At 39.0% G+C, this 17,195-nt stretch overlaps 1 protein-coding gene across 2 annotated transcripts in view; it reads right to left on the bottom strand.

Moving 5' to 3' along the window:
• Window positions 1–17,195, bottom strand: part of nlk2 (nemo-like kinase, type 2) — a 106,552-nt gene that overhangs the window by 62,919 nt on the left and 26,438 nt on the right. Inside the window, exon 1 of one of the 2 annotated variants that reach the window (XM_010876208.5) lies at window positions 8,309–9,970. The exons of the other annotated variant lie outside the window; for it this stretch is intronic. Coding sequence (XP_010874510.2) covers window positions 8,309–8,775 — 467 coding nt within the window. The 5' untranslated portion in view covers window positions 8,776–9,970. Of the gene's footprint in view, window positions 1–8,308; window positions 9,971–17,195 lie in introns of those variants that run through there. 2 annotated transcript variants of the gene reach the window in all.

Below are 17,195 nucleotides of genomic sequence, written 5' to 3'. Positions count from 1 at the left end.
CATTTTACAGGCATTTACTTATGTTACAGACATGTATCATTATATTTTTATATCTGACATTGCAGTATAAGCAAGTTACTTTGATCCACACAGCATTATGAAAGTGCATAAACAAGCAGGAACGCAAGCATCCACTGCCCAGTGATGTAACTTCTTCGGTCATTTAGCGTTTTTTCTGTATGTTATGAGTAGGATGATAATGTTGAAATGAAGTATTGTTTGACCAAAGGTAGCACAATCCAGCTATTATTTAGCCAATGTTGACTGATATGATAACATTAGAGGTGGGAATTGGCTGAAACCTTAATATTGAACACCATGAAGTGTTTACTGAATACATCATGGAGCTCTTGGGCTATTTAGAAATCTTACTTGGGTGCATTTTGATTTAGCAACAGCCAGTAAGAAAATTAAACCAGAAAAGGAACTAGGCAAGCCTAGTACAGCTGGCCTGCGATTAGAAGGGTTGAATGTTGTTGTCCCTGGCTTGTTTCGATAACCATTGCGCTATTTAAACATGGGAATGTAACTTTTACCTCAGCCATTACATTTTGGCTGAAATAACATGGACAACAGAATGTTTATTAATGGCAGTAAAGTATACAAAGATTACTTTAGATGTCTAGCAAAAAGCTATACAGTACCTATAAAGAAAACTATTACTACAATCAATCCATGGCTGGAAAACAAAAATATAAAAGGGTGCTATTGTACAAAGTTTACTGTAGATGGTCATCCATACAATAACAGTTGAATAGCTAACCACTAAGCTATGTGAACTACAAGGAGATCGAAAGCATTGGCTGAATCTCTAATTGCATACTACAAATATATTCTTTGTGGATGATGGTGAAGTACGTACTGTTTTGTATATAGTAACCTAAGATGCCAGTACTGGGACCGATTGGGACATACTACCTCGTCAAAAAGTTGCGTCTCAACATTAGAGTAATGTTGAGATGTCACTTTGTAATGCATTAACATTATGCCAGGATTGAATATTTAGCTAGACACCATTAATCATTGTGTTAAACTGACTAACGTTTCTTATTAAGTTAACTTCCACCACAAATAACATCTATGAACTGTATGTCTTTTACTAGCCAGTAATAGGCCTACTAGTACTGTATCTTTTTATTACTTGGAATAGTCATAATAACTGAGCAATTGCTAACGAGACTGAAGATTAAACTCTACACTGCCAGAGATTTCATTTCATGGAACAACAGTAGTTTTTCTTTCATTCGTGAATGACATTGATACTATAAGTGAAGATAACTGACTACTTCGTAAAGTGAAAAGAGAGAATCATGGAAACCCCTCTTTTACTGCGCAAGGAGTGGTGATCTATAAGCTATTACCCCAAAAAGCATGCACAAATGCATATGTCGAAAAAATCCCCCAGAAATAGTCACAATGTAACTGTAAACAGTTTTATTTTAGGCTTACTATAACATAGCTACTTAAGGTTATAGCCAGCCAAGTTCTTGTCTATCCTGAACAAATCCTAATGCATAATGTGTTGTCTGAGGCGAGGCTCAAACACCAGTCGTTTGCGTGGAAGGCCCTGTCTCTAACCACTACGCTATTTAACAAGGGGTAGTCTGTCAGTCAGTCAGTCACTCACTCAGTAAGAGACAATCGCTCTTCTTGGCCGGCTCCGCTTACGCTGTATTTATTTTAGGAACTAACATTTTAATTAAAAACATCACACTAAAGAACCCAAAACAAATGAGTATGATGTGTATGCTAATGTAAGCCAAATAATACAATTATTTGTAGTTACACTTGAGTCTAATACAAAATATATCACAGAGCAGATATTTTCAGCTGCTCCTGGAAGGAAGTTACCTTGTTATCTGAAAAAACTGAACTTGCATCTTTATTCCACTGCAATCGCTAGCTTCAATCCAACTACCATCAATATGACATTGTTGCTAGCCGTTGCAAATTACACTCAAAATTCAGAAATTAAAATCCACCACGCATAGGAATATTAGACAGTATCTTGCACTGTTGAGAATGAAACTTTTAGGCTCCACCGGTAGGCTACAGATCAGTGCCCATATTGTTGATGCCACTGCTGACTGTGGTTAAGAGTCACAAAAACGTATGTAAATCAATTTGAATCGGTGCAGTCGGCCCTGAGTTCCTCCTGGTGCAGGACAATGCCCGGACTCATGTGGCCAGAGTGTGTAGGCAGTTCCTGGATGATGATGGCATTGAGCCCATTGACTGGCCCTCATGTTCTCCAGATATGAATCCAATTGATATACATATATAATTGAAAACAACACTAAGCGTTTGGAATGTGAGGAGACCAATTGCAGTAATTTTGAAAGTGAAATGTCTTCCGATTCATTTCAGCAACTCAACAGTTCGGGGTCTCCTTTGTCGTATTTTTGTTTCATAATATGCCAAATGTTTCGATGGGCGACAGGTCTGGACTGCAGGCATGCCAGTTTAGCACCCAAACTCTTCTACTTCAGAGCCATGCTGTTGTAATATATGTGCAGAATGTCATTTGGCATTCTCTTGCTGAAATAAGCAAGGCCTTACCCTAAAAAAGACATTGTCTGGTTGGCAGCATATGTTGCTCCAAAACCTCTATATATTGTTCAGCATTAATGGTGCCTTCACAGATGTGCAAGTCACCCATGCCATGTGCACTAATGCACCCCCATACCATCACGGATGCTGGCTTTTGAACTGTGCACTGATAACAAGGTCAAGATGGTCCCTTTCCTTTTTAGCTCAGAGGACGCAGCGTTTAGATTTGTCAGACCACAGTACTGTTTTCCACTTTGCCTTAAATGAGCACAGGCCCAGAGAACGCGTTGGCGGTTCTGGATCTTATTTATATCTGGTTTCTTCATTGCACGGTAGTTTTAACATGCATTTGTGGATGCAGCAGCAAACTGTGTTCACAAACAAAGGTTTTCAGAAGTGCAGTAATGTCCACTACAGAATCATGTCTGTTTTCAATGCAATACCGTCTGAGCGCCCAAAGGCCACGGCCATACGATATTGGTTTTCGGCCTCGTCCATTGCGTACAGAGATTTCTCTGGATTCTCTGAATCGTTTAATTATATAATGTAAAGTAGATTCTGAGATCCCCAAACTCTTTGCAGTTTTACAATGAGAAACGTTTTTATTACATTTTTACACGTTTTGCCTGTGCACTCTTTCAAAGAGTGTTGAACCCTCTCCACCTTTACTTCTGAAAGACTCACCCTCTCTGGGATGCTCTTATTATACCCAATCATGTTACTGACATGTTGTCAATTAAACTAATTAGTTGTGAGATGTTTGGTTTGTTTATTTATTTTTTTTGTATTACACACATTTTCCAGTATTTTGTTGCCCCAGTCCCAGCTTTTTTGAAACATGTTGCTGGCATCAAATTCTAAGTGGGCATATTTTTCAAGCAACAATGACCTTTCTCAGTTTCAACATTTGATGTTGACTTTGGACTATTTTATTTATTTTACTTATTTCCATTTTACACAGCGTCCTGACTCTTATGGCAACTCACAACTCAAATATAATATCTGCTCATATTTAATACATTAGTAATGCACTTTGGACAAAAACTTGATCAGCTCCCCAGGAGGGACGGTCAAAACATTATTGTTACATAATGTGCAATCTATGAATAATGTTGTGGAGTGACACAAGCTAGCTAGTAGCTATGTCATTATGGCTGTGTTGTTATTGTCTTGCAGCTAAATGAATGTGTAAAGACAACCAGATAAACCATTTAAATATCTCCACCTTCTTGTTTATTGTTGAATTATTCAAGAGGGTAATATAGTTTGGTTAATTTCTAAAAAGATTTTTGCATAATGCTAGTTGAATAGGTAATATGCTTGGCTACTGGCCAGTGGTTTCTGTCTGATTTACTGTACATTTCACCTGTGACTCAAGAACATCCACTGGTATCTGACTTTAAAATTTTTTTGCATTCGCAATGATAATATACATAATGTGTCAACCGAATTGTCATTGTTATCCTCTACTTAAACTCTCATTTAGGGAATTAACTGAAACCACATACACACACTCCATCCCAGCATCAAACCCGCCACGATCAGGAAACTAAATACTTTTAAGAATAAAATGACACAGGACATTCCTAACATAAGCATCACATCCTACAAAGAATACAGTACAAAGGCATTCTACACTTCCCTCCGTGTAAAGCCACAAGAAAAATGCATGTACAGATAAAACAGCTCCTTATAACTTAGAGGTACATACTGTGCTTTCATAATAATTTTGCTACAGAGTGGACAGAGTCATGTTTGTTTGAGAAGAGTGAGATCAGCTGGGTACAGGGGACTCCCACTCCTGGAGCAGAGGGACGTAATCAGACGGGAGCCAGCTTTACAACAGGTGTCATCTTGATCTCCTATCCTAATCTCATTTCCAAAAACACAGGATGTGTGGAAGCAATATGTTTGATAAGTACTGGGAAGGACCACCTGTAATCATTCCCAATCCAATATGAAACAAAGCTACAGTACGTCTCTACCAAATCTATAGAACAATGATTGAAACGGATTTGACTCACAATCATGTGTTCCTTATAACATACAGTTTACTGTATCTACAAGAATTAATAACTAATGTACACATGTATATCAAACATGTCATGTGTGGCCAAAGGTCCTTATGAATGACACAAGATACAAGAAGTTATGAAGTTAACAACACAGAAAGCTCTTTTTGTCAGCCTGTAGGAAGAGATGAGCTACACAAGCATGTGCCCTGATCTATTTTAGCTCTTTGCTTTAGCAAATAGTTAAGGACAGATTAATAAGATTAAAATTTAGCCTGAGAAGCAGAATTCCATCTGGTCTATAGGCAGTTAAACACATGACACAAGCTCTCTACAGCAGGGCAAAGCATATTTACTTCACGTTTCACAGCTGTACGCATCACTGAGCACTTACGGCACTGGAATGCAGTGTGATAGAGATGGTCCACTGATAACTAAGAGCCTGCATTCAGCCCATGGCAGGTCACCTTCCCTAAATATTCAACCCAGAATGGATAGCCATGTGGTTACTGACGTCTCTAACTAAATCCACAACATGAGTTCAACTTCTAAACTAAAAGTTGAAAAAAGGTATGGTGGTAGCCACCACTGCCTTGGAATATCGTAGATCATGCCAACACTAGTGTTGGTGAATTAATGTAGCCTATATGTAAAGCTGGTAAGATTTAAAATGTAACTACAACTGTGAATTAACTCTTTATGTGCCAGTTTTGGGGATAGATTCAGTTCTGTCCTGGAATAAAAAAAAAAAAACAAGCTCAGTGGATATTTCAAAATCAGTAGCATGAAGAAAATATAAGGACATCTGTTGTCAGTATTGTGCAATTATTCTATTAATATGGACAGATTTGAATGGAGAAATCAGATTTGAGAGCAGTAATGTATTTCCTCTGGCATAAATCCATTCATTCCAAAGTCCACACTATCTTGTTAATCACAACTATGCTAACATCCAGTTTGTGTTTTTCGTAATCTGTTAAGAAAATGAGTTTAAAATAGAATATTCAATCTCTCTCTATTCTGAATTGCTGTTGAGGTGGAAGATTTAAGGAAGGTATTAATTTAGTTTTTATCTTTGGAGAATATGATGGTGAATGTCCCAGAAAAAGTTTATTTCTTACTTGTAGGTATAGTCGCAGAAACTTTAAGTTTCATAATTTGTGTTATTATATAAACTTTTTTTTGTAGAGGCAACATAACTAAACCCAAGCAAAACATAATTAAGTGCATTACCTGAGAGTACTTAAGCAGCAGTTATCAGCCAGCTTCATTTGACCAGTATCCGACTGCAACAATCCCAAAATTAAATAGCTACTTCACCCATTCTATATAAAACCAGTATTAAAAACAACAACCACTTAGGGAAAATGGGGACATCTGGTCACCTTACAGCAGTGAAATGGAGGAAGAGAAGTAGTAGTACATTGACTTAAGAATACTAGCAGAAAAACATTATTTGTAATAGGAGCACTAATAGTTACAGTACATTACAGGAGAAATAACTGTTTTACTATTGGAAATCCCTAGAAATGGACATGAGAATATGAATTGCTAGTTAGTAAGCTACTTTTCGTCACTCAGACAAACTGATGTAACTTTTGACTGAAAGATCATCTCTGTTCTGATTCCAAACTTAAACAGGAGTAGTTAACACGGTGATGGTTTTGTGGCTTGGGTCAAAAGGTTGTTTTTTTTATTACATAGTGAATTGAAGGTTGGAAGTGATAACAAAAATGGAACCTTTGGAATATTTAACACATCCCATTATGGTGGATTTAGATCCATAGTAAAAAATATATATAAAGATATCAAACATTTCCGGATCAGTCCTCTTCTCAAGTTTCAATGGTGTTTCTAGCTTGTTACAAATAATAAATCAGAAATAATGATTTGAAGAATCAAAGCTTTGCAAGCTGCTCCACCACTAAACAGAGACAATCCTTGAACACCTGGACATTGCCTGATGAGGCTACACCTCTTACAAAGCTTTGAAAATGCACTCCATCCTCCAGAAGTTGTATTTTCAAGATTCATATTTAGCACTAAAATAAAAAAAAATTTAAATACACTGTACTAAGTCTAAGTGCAACTTTGTTTTAAAAGAGTGGCCTAGGGAACTCAGATGGATGGGTTTCTAGGAGGGAGGAGGGAGGCAGGAAGCTCCTGAAAACCTCTGTGCCTCCAGCAAGTGCAGAGCTATAAATATCCAAGCGGGCAGCAGCAGTGCAGATTAAAAGCAGACAATGAGCTACAGGAAACGATTTTGAGGAAAGGTCAGGCTAAGATTGCAGAGGCAGTCATGGTGCGGTGGGGCTGGTGTTGCTGGAGATGTACAGGACAGGAAGAGCTGAAAGGAGAAGGGGGAAGATAGTGACCCCAACCAATGGCCTCCACAGGAAAGACGGCAACAAGGAGACATCATCGCTCTGCGACTCGAACAATAAGCCTAGCCCAAAAACAAAAACCCCTTTATCCCTTTGTTCTAAGATCTGAAGGAAACTGATGGGAGAATGCAATATAGGACGGCAGCTTCTTCCAAGGCCTTTGGAAGACTCATGGGGCCAACAACATACTGCTTGAACACCCATTGTATGAAATAGCCCTTTGAGATTCCAAAAAGTAGCTAGAATAACTTAGGTTGTTTTTAGAGAGAGGAGATATAGGCAGGTAGAGCCTGACTGATGTGGTTCATGTTATAAATAACCACTGCCATGTTAGCAGATACACAGGACACTTGCTAATTGATAACAGAATGTTACAGAACATGTAGCAACTTAAAGGCCCATCGGAATCCATATGCTCACAACTTTGAAAAGTGAGAAGTGCAATGAGGTAATACAGGACCACTAATCAATTTTTAAAATGAAGGCACTTCAATATCATGGCCCTGACACATTGAAGAGTATCCAAAAAGCTTTGAAAGTATTATAGTACTATTTCTAGGCAAAAACTAAAAAATCATTGTAATAGATTGAAATTAAAAATAAGCGAAAATTACATTTTCGAAACAAAATCTGAAGCAAGAATGTGTGTAGGACTGTATATGGGAATGATGTAAGCGGAAAACCGAAAAAGCAGTGATTGGCTGAGGTATGGAACTTGTTGTTACTGTTCTATCAAATACAGCATGGCAGAAACTTCCACTCATTTGCTGATTAAAAGGTCCTGTGTAGATAGAGTTTTCACCTAGCAACTATCAGGAAATAACCCAGTTCAAATTGTATTACACTTTTACAGTGTTCATTTCATCAGCTGCTGTACAATATGACACAAAAATACCAGAAAACTAGAACTACACTGTGCCCTGAAAAACTGCATATCAGTTAAGTCTGGGTATGTTTCCCAGGACTGGAGCTCAGAGTTCTGTGTATCACAAGTCACTTTCCCACACCTTCAAAATATCACACATTTTGCATGGAGGGGAGACTTTTCCCATTTCTCCAGCTGCAGCTCAATTGAAAACATTGATAAGTTATCATAATCTCATTGACAGTATAAACATGCCACAGCTTTAAGGATAGAGGGAGATGTGAGTTTAGTCTAACTAATATTAAACTGTGCTTCCACCAAATGGAAACTGAAATGTTGAAACTATTTACTGCCACAATAACATGATTCACCAACTAACTTTCAGGACCTAGGCTACTCAAGGTCACGTCACGTGCACATGGCCTGCCTATAGAGAGCGCACAGCATCATATTGTTCAACTCATCCAGCCGGCCACTGAAAACCGAAGAACACTTACCAGACCACCCCAAAAGCTCCATAGCCGATGGGTCTGTCAGGCTCTATGTCCAACTGCGGCTGTAAGTGATGTGAGTGTTGGTGATGATGGTGGTGATGTGCTTTAACAGCTGCAGCTTGAACTTGGGCAGGTGCTGTAGCTGCTGCCGGGCCGGGGGCTTGTCCAGGAGCTGGCGAGGGAAAGTAGGATTGCTGCTGGCTCGGGTTCAGCATTACTGCCGCAGCAGCGGCAGCCGCTGCAGCTGCTGCTGTAGAAGCGTGCTGTTGTACTGGATGGACAGGGGCGGCCGAGCCGGGGTGTTGCAAGTGATGCTGCCCGGGGTGGTGGTGGTGGTGGAGATGGGGAGGAGGGAGATGCGGTAATTGGTGGTGATGGTGCGGGTGATGGGCAGCAACTGTCGAGGCGCCACCGTTGTATGCAGCCATCATTTTTGCGGCATTGGTAGCCGTCGTTCCGCACAGAGCCATTCACTCAATAACAACAATCAAAAAGAAAGGAAAATTACGGTGAAATGGGTGGAAATCTGCCGTCTATCTTACGCGAAAATAAAAGGCTACCCCAGGTGAAGGTAGGGCTTTAGGATTGGGCAGATGGTGTTTAACTGTTAATTTGGTTATGGCCAGAGACATAAATCGAAACTCTAGGAAAGATTTGAATTAAATAAACATGTCAGCGATAAATCTGAGAGCAACCTCGCTGTCCTCAACAGTCTTATCATTTCATGTAGCTTATCTGACCTACTTATTGTAGCCTAATTTAATTTTCTTGCACATGCAGCGATAGCTACTAAAATTGTTACAATACTTAATATGTAAATGCAGTGCACCTGTTAAAATGATTAAATAAAAATGCGACAGAAAGAACCCGTACCCCCCACAATAAATAAATGATCAACGGCCCTAGATCTCCCTCATGTTGGAAGTGGCGTTCCCCTCTCCACTCACGAAACTCGGTTAATTTCCCCTTCTTGGTATGAAAAGGGAAACCGATATGATATGTATCACATGGGAAATAGCACAGCATTCATCTTTTACATTTACTCAAGTTTGCCATATTGCCTGGTCCAGCACCGCCGTTGTTCCCACCGCCAGTGCTGCATGCAGTTTGCAGAAGTTATACCGCTTTGGGTCAAGCTACAATTGCTTGCTGAATAAACACTTGTTCTCGGCGTTGCAGAACACTACGGGATCTTCAAATGTTCGTCATATAACAACAAATTCGATATTATGTAGTAGTAGACTACAAGAACGAATGAATACAAGTAAAGGTAGAATGCCACACGAGTGGTTTGATACAATGTTGCCGTTTACAGCGTCGGTTAAAAAAAAAAAAAACAGGCAGGGGGCCGCTTTCCTCCCTCAGATGTCACAATTCCCCCAGACTCCAGATATCCAAAACATTTTTATAAAACGAGGAGTCTTTTTTCCTGAAACGAGGAAAACAAATTCTTCCGAGAGCAGTCAACTTATTTTCCCCATTTGATCCCGTATGTTCAGCTTGCAAACTGTCTCCTCACGCAGCACAGGCATTTATCCAGGAAAGGAAATATAAGTGAAAACAAAACATATCCAAAAGTCCCTTGTATTTAGAAAACAAGCGGCCAGTGTCGACTCCCTCCAGCCGGATGGTGCTGCCAAGACCTAGGAAGAAACACGCGTAGCTTAAGCTTCTTGGGTACCCGACCATTCAGTGAATGATAGAAGCCTGTGGCTTCCAATCACAAGACAAGCCTCGTGTTTTTTTTTTGTTGGTGAACCAATCAGTGGGAGCCGAGGACTTACCACAACAGTCAAGGCCTGGGACACTTGAAACTACCACCACCATTGTGGAGATCGAGACTTATAGGTTGCAGTGAAAAATGAAAGGAACAGTTGAACCCGAATGGAGAACACGCATTCCAGTTGCTCAGAGAGATTATGCGAGGAGCGCGACCCAATCAGTATCGGCTCAACAAGAACGTCGTCTAGTCTACAAAACATCGTGATAGGCATGAAATGTAACCAATAATTGTTTACGTCTCTCCATACTTGGCTAGCGCAAGGGTTATAGAAAGGTCATACAGAGCCTAGTCTATATGCATAGACTTCAAGCCGAAGTAGGCTATATAATATTTATTTTAAACATTTAGCAACTGTGTAAAGCATAAAAAGTAAGGTAACACAACTTGACCCAATACTTACCTTTTCAGGCTATTAATTATTTACATACTAACTATGCTTAGCCTGTAATTTACTTTCACTACCAGGGCTTAACAAAAACTCAATTGAAATGATATGGTCTACCTAAAATACAAAAGCACAATTAGCCATCTCTGATAAGTGTATAAAGGTTCACTGGCATTTCTTTTAGAGATTTTGAACATCATTGACATGTAGAGGTGATTAGCCACAGTCACCTGCAGTCCAAGTAAAATTAAGGCAAGCATATCTAATTAAATATTTGAATTTTTGGGACTTGTAAACCAGAAACAGATACAGTGCTATTTATATATATTGGGACAGTAAGGAGAATATTGCTATATTTGCAGTACACACAAAGCATATGAAAATATAGTTAAAAGATCTGTTTCAACACATTTTACCAACTTAGAATAACATCACATTCAGAGTTCCATTTCCTCATATTAAGCATAACTATTTGGACATTTCAACTTAAAGCAAATGTAAGAAGTATAAAAGAAATATTTAGTAACAAATCCCTTGCATACAAGAACAGCAGTGCATCTGCAGTCCATTGACAACACCAAACTCTTGGCATCATCCTTTGAAATGCTTGGCCAAGGCTTTTCTACCGCCATTTTGAGCTGTTGCTTGTTTTGGGGAGTTTCAGTCTTCAGTCTCCTTTTCAGCAAGCAACATACATGAGCAATTGTATTTAAATCCCCTTTCCACTTTTTTCTACTGATGAACTGTTTGGTTGCATTGGCAGTGTGTTTTAGGTCATTGTCCTGTTGCATTGTCAAGAGCCACCCAATAAGTTGGTGGGAATTTTTTTAGTAGCCAATAATTATGCTTATGTACACGTATTAATACTTTCTGCTGCCTGACATCATCGGTAAAGATCAATGAGACCGTTCCAGAGGAAACGATGCATGCCCATTGCATGATACTACCTCCATTATGCTTCACAAGATGAGGTGGTATAGCTTAGTTGTTCCTTTTTTTCTCTCCACACTTTTGCCTTTCCATCACTTTGATAAAGGTTCACTTTCATCTCAACTGTCCATGCAAGTACCAAAACTTTTTGTATTGTCCGTAATTTTTTGTGCCTTGAATGTCCAGCAAAATAGAAATCTTAAATTTACTGTCCCAATACTTATATTTTATTGGGACCATAAAGTCTCTGTAATCCACCATTGATTCCCACTGTATTCTGCCTATGGTGTAGTCAGCCTTCAGAGCTTGCTATGGGTTTACCTCAGCAACAATGCAGGTCTTAAATTACATAATATCTACTATAAACAACAAGTAGTACTGGGCAGTTGGTTTAACTGACATAAAACCAGTCAGTAAGAGCTGGTGTCATGTGATACATTTGAACATGCCTAGCCTCGCCCACCATTTGGGGGAAATTGTCCAGGTTGCCCGATAGACAGCCATTCAAAGTAGGCTTCTTTTAGTGTTACTTATGCAGTTTTCAAACAACAAAATGTAAAAAAAAAATGTTGTAATGCAGGGTGCACCTATAACAAGAGGATTTTCTTTTTCTTCTTCATGCTATTAAATCTGAAAACAAACTTGACAGACGAGTGCTGTTCCTGTAGTCCATACTGTGTAGCTAACATTAAAAACATTGCCTAGATAATGTTACCTAGCTGATACAATAAGACTGTACAGCTAGATTGCTTACTAAGAGCTGGCTAATTTATTTCCTGTGTTTCCTATGCATGGATGAATAATTATTAATGATTAATTAACTGATGATTCAAAAGGTAATAATAGATGGGTGAGCGTGAGTACACCAACAATAAAAACTATTTGTGAGGTACACCATCTTTTGTTCATTTTTATCAGGTCTTATTGCGTTGCCAGTGTCAACAAAATTGCAATAAAATTTTGGACACTAATTAAAAATAGGCAAAGCAATGGAGGAATACATAGGCTTATATGGATCTGAAAATCAAACTGTTGCCTATATTTTTCCTCTAGGTAGATTTTCCATGAGTAGCAATAAAGCTACCTAGTATTAGCAGTGAGCTACACAAAATATGCAGTATATCAGTGCAACACCACACTAGCCTGCTAAAAGTATTGTTATAGTTAAACAATGGTCAGGATAGGATATAGAAATTCCTTCAACTACATGTTGTGTAAGGTTAGCTAAACTGCTCAGCTAATTAGCTGCTGTCTAATAAGCTTCTAGACGAAACATAAAAAGCTCTGTCTGTCCTATACCACTACTAGAAACATAGCAATACCAAAAGTGTTTGTTTGCTCAGTTAGCATATACCACAGATAGAATAAGCTATAACAAATGCTATTCTAGACCAATATTGCTAGATAGCCACAAAGTATAACAACTAAATCTATCTAAAATTGTGAATTCAATGTCTGTGCTATTCCACTTCTAGACGCTAGAAGGAGGAACTTACAAATGAAACAACAACCCCTTTCCAAAATAGCTGTGGCGCTGCGTAAAATGTAAATAGAAACAGAATGCAATGATATGCAAACCATTTAAACTTATACTCAGTAGAAAATAGTATAAAGACAACAAAGGTTGAAACTGAAACACTGTATTGTTTCTTGAAAAATATATGCCCACTTTGAATTTGATGCCAGCAAGAGGTTTAAAAAAGTTGGGACAGAGGCAATAAAAGACTGGAAAAGTTGTGTCATGCTAAAAATCTAAATCTGGTGGAATATCACACAACAAAGTGGGTAAATTGGCAACAGGTCAGTAACATGATTGGGTATTAAAAGATAATTCCAGAGAGGATGGGCAACAATTTAAGAATAAAGTTTCTCTACGTAAAATTACAAAGAGTTCTGGGTTCTCATAATCCACAGTACATAATATCATTAAAAGATTCAGAGAATCCTGAGAAATCTCTGAACACAAATGACAAGGCCGAAAACCAATATTGGGTCCTCAGGTGGCACTGCATTAAAAACAGACACGATTCTGTAGTGGAAATGACTGCATGGGCTCAGGAACACTTCCAAAAATATTTGGCTGTGAACACAATACCTGGATCCACAATCCCTGGATCCACAAATGCAAGTTAAAACTCTACCATACCAAGAAGAGACCATATTTAAACAAGATCCATAGGCACCGCCTTCTTCTCTGGGCCTGAGCTCATTTAAGATTAAATGAGGCAAAGTGGAAAACTGTCCTGACGAATCAAACCTTGAAATTATTTTTGGGAATCATGGACACCGCATCCGCCAGACTAAAGAGGAGAGGGCTTGTCATCAGCTCACAGTTCAAAAAGACAATACCAAGCCACATTCTGCACATATTACGACAGCATGGCCCGTAGTAAGAGTTCAGGTGCTAAACACATTGAAAACATGTGGTGCATTATGAAACAAAAAATACGACAAAGGAGACCCCGAACTGTTGAGCAGCTGAAATCCTACATCAAGCAAGAATGGGAATATATTTCACTTTCAAAACTACAGCAATTGGTGTCTTCAGTTCCCAAACGCTTACAAAGTACTGTGGCAAGTGTGAGACATGACACAACAGTGGTAAACATGCCCCTGTCCCAACATTTCTGAAACATGTTGCTGCCATCAATTTCAAAATGGGTATGTATTTTTCCAAAAACAATATAATTTCTCAGTTTCAACATTTGATATGCAGTTGTGCACAAAAGTTAGCATACTCTTGGAGAATTGGTAATATATATGTACCATTTGTGAAGAAAACATGAGCTAGCAGGCAAAACACATGCCTTTTATTTTTTATGGGATTCATATTCAACTGTAGGTTATCACAGAATGACACAATCATAAAACAAAACATGGCAACAAAGAAAACATGAACTGACCCCTGTTCGAAAATCTGCATACCATAGTTCTTATTACTGTGTATTGCCCCCTTTAGCATGAATGACAGCGTGCAGTCTTTTGTAATAGTTGTCAACAAGGCCCCAAATTCTTGCAGGTGGTATAGCTGCCCATTCGACTTGGCAAAATGCCTCCAGGTCATGCAAAGTCTTTGGTGGTCTTGCATGAACCGCACGTTTGAGATCTCCCTAGAGTGGCTCGATTATATTATGGTCAGGAGACTGTGATGGCCACTCCAGAATCTTCACCTTTTTCTGCTGTAACCACTGCATGGTCAACTTGGCCTTTTGTTTAGGGTCATTGTCGTGCTGGAAAGTCCAAGAGTGTCCCATGCGCAGCTTTCGTGCAGAAGAATGCAAATTGTCTGCCATCTTTTTCTGATAACATGCTACATTTATCTTGCCATAATTTTTCACAAGTTACCTTTGGGTTTTTCTTTGTATCCCGAACAACACTTCTGGCAGTTTTGGCTGAAATCTTTCTTGGTCTACCTGAGAATTTCCCACTTCCTATTAAGTGATTGAACAGTACTGACTGGCATTTGCAAGGCTTTGTATATCTTTTTATATAATTTTTTTATAATGAATGTTTTCTGCTCTATATGGCTCAGTATCTAGCCTGCTCAGTGCATCCACTTGAGAGCTAACAAACTCATTGACTATTTATACACAGACACTAATTGCAATTTAAAAAGCCACAGGTATGGGAAATGAACCTTTAATTCCCGTTTTCACCTGTGTGTGTCACCTTGTGTGTCTGTAAGGCCAAGCATTCATGGTTATGTGAACTTTTGCTCAGGGCCATTTGGGTGATTTCAATCAATCAATCAATCAAATTTATTTATTTATAAAGCCCCTTTTACAACAGCAGTTGTCACAAAGTGCTTTTACAAAGTGTCTGTTTCCCCCAAAAGGTGAGTGGAGTGCCCGAAAGGGGCACGGGTAACATGACGATCACCATATCCTAATCAATAGACTCAACAACCATTGGTTCTAAAATAATTGTCTAGCCTGTTATGAAAACTACTTCTCAGATGAGGTAATGTTTGTAAAATCCAAGGCCCTGCTTTCTTACCCATTGGATGTTTCTACTGGAGTTCCTCAGGGTTTGATTCTCGGGCCAATCTTATTGTCTGTATACACTGGTGTTCAAAACTTAAGATCTTCTACAACATTGCGTAACTACTACCTTCACAGCAGTGGCAGTTTTGGGGGCCCTAGGCAGAGACTGGGTGAGGCCCCAACATCATCTGTTTTTTAACATGTTGTCCTTATCAAAGCCATACTGGGATCATTTTGCTTTCTGCTTTCTTTGTTGTTGTATGGCACTGCCACTTCCAAAGGCTTGTGCATTGCTGCCACTTTCAGTAGAGTAAATCAATTAGTTTAAAAATAATAATCTGAAGGGTACATACTGCCTTATAAGCAATGATTACAGTGAAGGACAAAGCACTCATCCACCTTGTTCAAGTGCACACTTTCTTAACCATGATCAATCAAGTGCAAATAGGTCGAACTTCCTTTTCTCACTATCCTGCACCTTTCATTGTCCCTGCTGGGAGGGCCACATATACCTGGACCAGACATTATCTTCTGTGTCACTACACAGTCAGAGCTCTCTTGTGGAGCCAGGTGATGGTAAATGTCAACTACAAATTTGTGAACTGTAACACTGGTCACCACCATAATCAACAGTGGTGTTAGAGGAAAGACTTGATGGATTTGAATCGATGTCTTCTTATCCTCTGTCTGTGGCCGTTCGTGATGGTCCAGGTCAGGGAAAGCACTATCTTACGTGACTGTCAAACCATCATATTATTGACTTGCCGCTAAGCTATTCACATTTATGACAAAGCCGCAGCTGCTAAGCTACTACTATTATTATGGACAAGCTACCTTCCTCCTTCCTTCTTTTTTTCTCTCCCGCTCACATACGAGCGTTTCATATTTTAAAGCTTTGCTGTCCCTCTCTTGTTTAGTGTAACAGGCTCAGGCTGACTGAGTAAGCTACCTATCGTCTTTCAACTACTGCCGCGAGAAACAAAATGGGACCGACCATTTGAGTTAGAGTGGGGGGTTCGATCTCAAACATAAATAATGTATTAGAAGGCATTTTTCTTTGCAACTATGCCTTGAAGGCCAGCAACCCCGGAGTCTCCTCTTCACTGTTGTTCAGACCGGTGTTTTGCGGGTACTATTTAATGAAGCTGCTCACATATTGCTTGAGACGCAAGTCAATCATTTATTTTATAATATCATTAACGAAAACATTAAAATTTCACATACTTATTCATACTATTCGCGATGGTTGTTAACATACACCTCAGCACCAATAGCCCCAGAGCTCCTTTCCACCGAGAAATGCAATGAATTGGATGCTTTTGTCAAGGATGAAATTCATGGCATTAGACAAGCGATTAAAAACTCCACAACAATGAAAACAGTGTTACTGCAACATTCACATAAAAATTATTTGGTAAGCATGACACAGTTTAATGCAATTGACTATGCAGCACTTATGGAAACTGTACAACATCTTAAGTTCTCCAGCTGCTGCCTTGACGCTCACCTTACAAAAAAAATGTATGATAATTTTAGCAGTTTGGCGATAGATCTACTGCAAATAGGTAACAGCTCCCTCTTATTTGGCAACTTTCCAAAGGCCCTGAAAACGGCACTCATTAAACGTCTGTTAAAAAAACGTAGCCTATACGTGTATAGTCAACAAAAACAGACATACACCAAAATAAACCCTCGTAGGTAAAATCATGAGGATTTTTTATTTTCAAACAAATAAGGAATTACTCAAAATCAGGTGGTTACTTTGACACTTACCAATCAGGATTTCAGGCCCACCAGAGTACTGAAATT

Source organism: Esox lucius, chromosome 1 (genome assembly GCF_011004845.1).
Source record: "Esox lucius isolate fEsoLuc1 chromosome 1, fEsoLuc1.pri, whole genome shotgun sequence".
Classification (NCBI taxonomy): Eukaryota; Metazoa; Chordata; class Actinopteri; order Esociformes; family Esocidae; genus Esox; species Esox lucius.
This window is presented reverse-complemented; position numbering and strand designations above follow the sequence as displayed.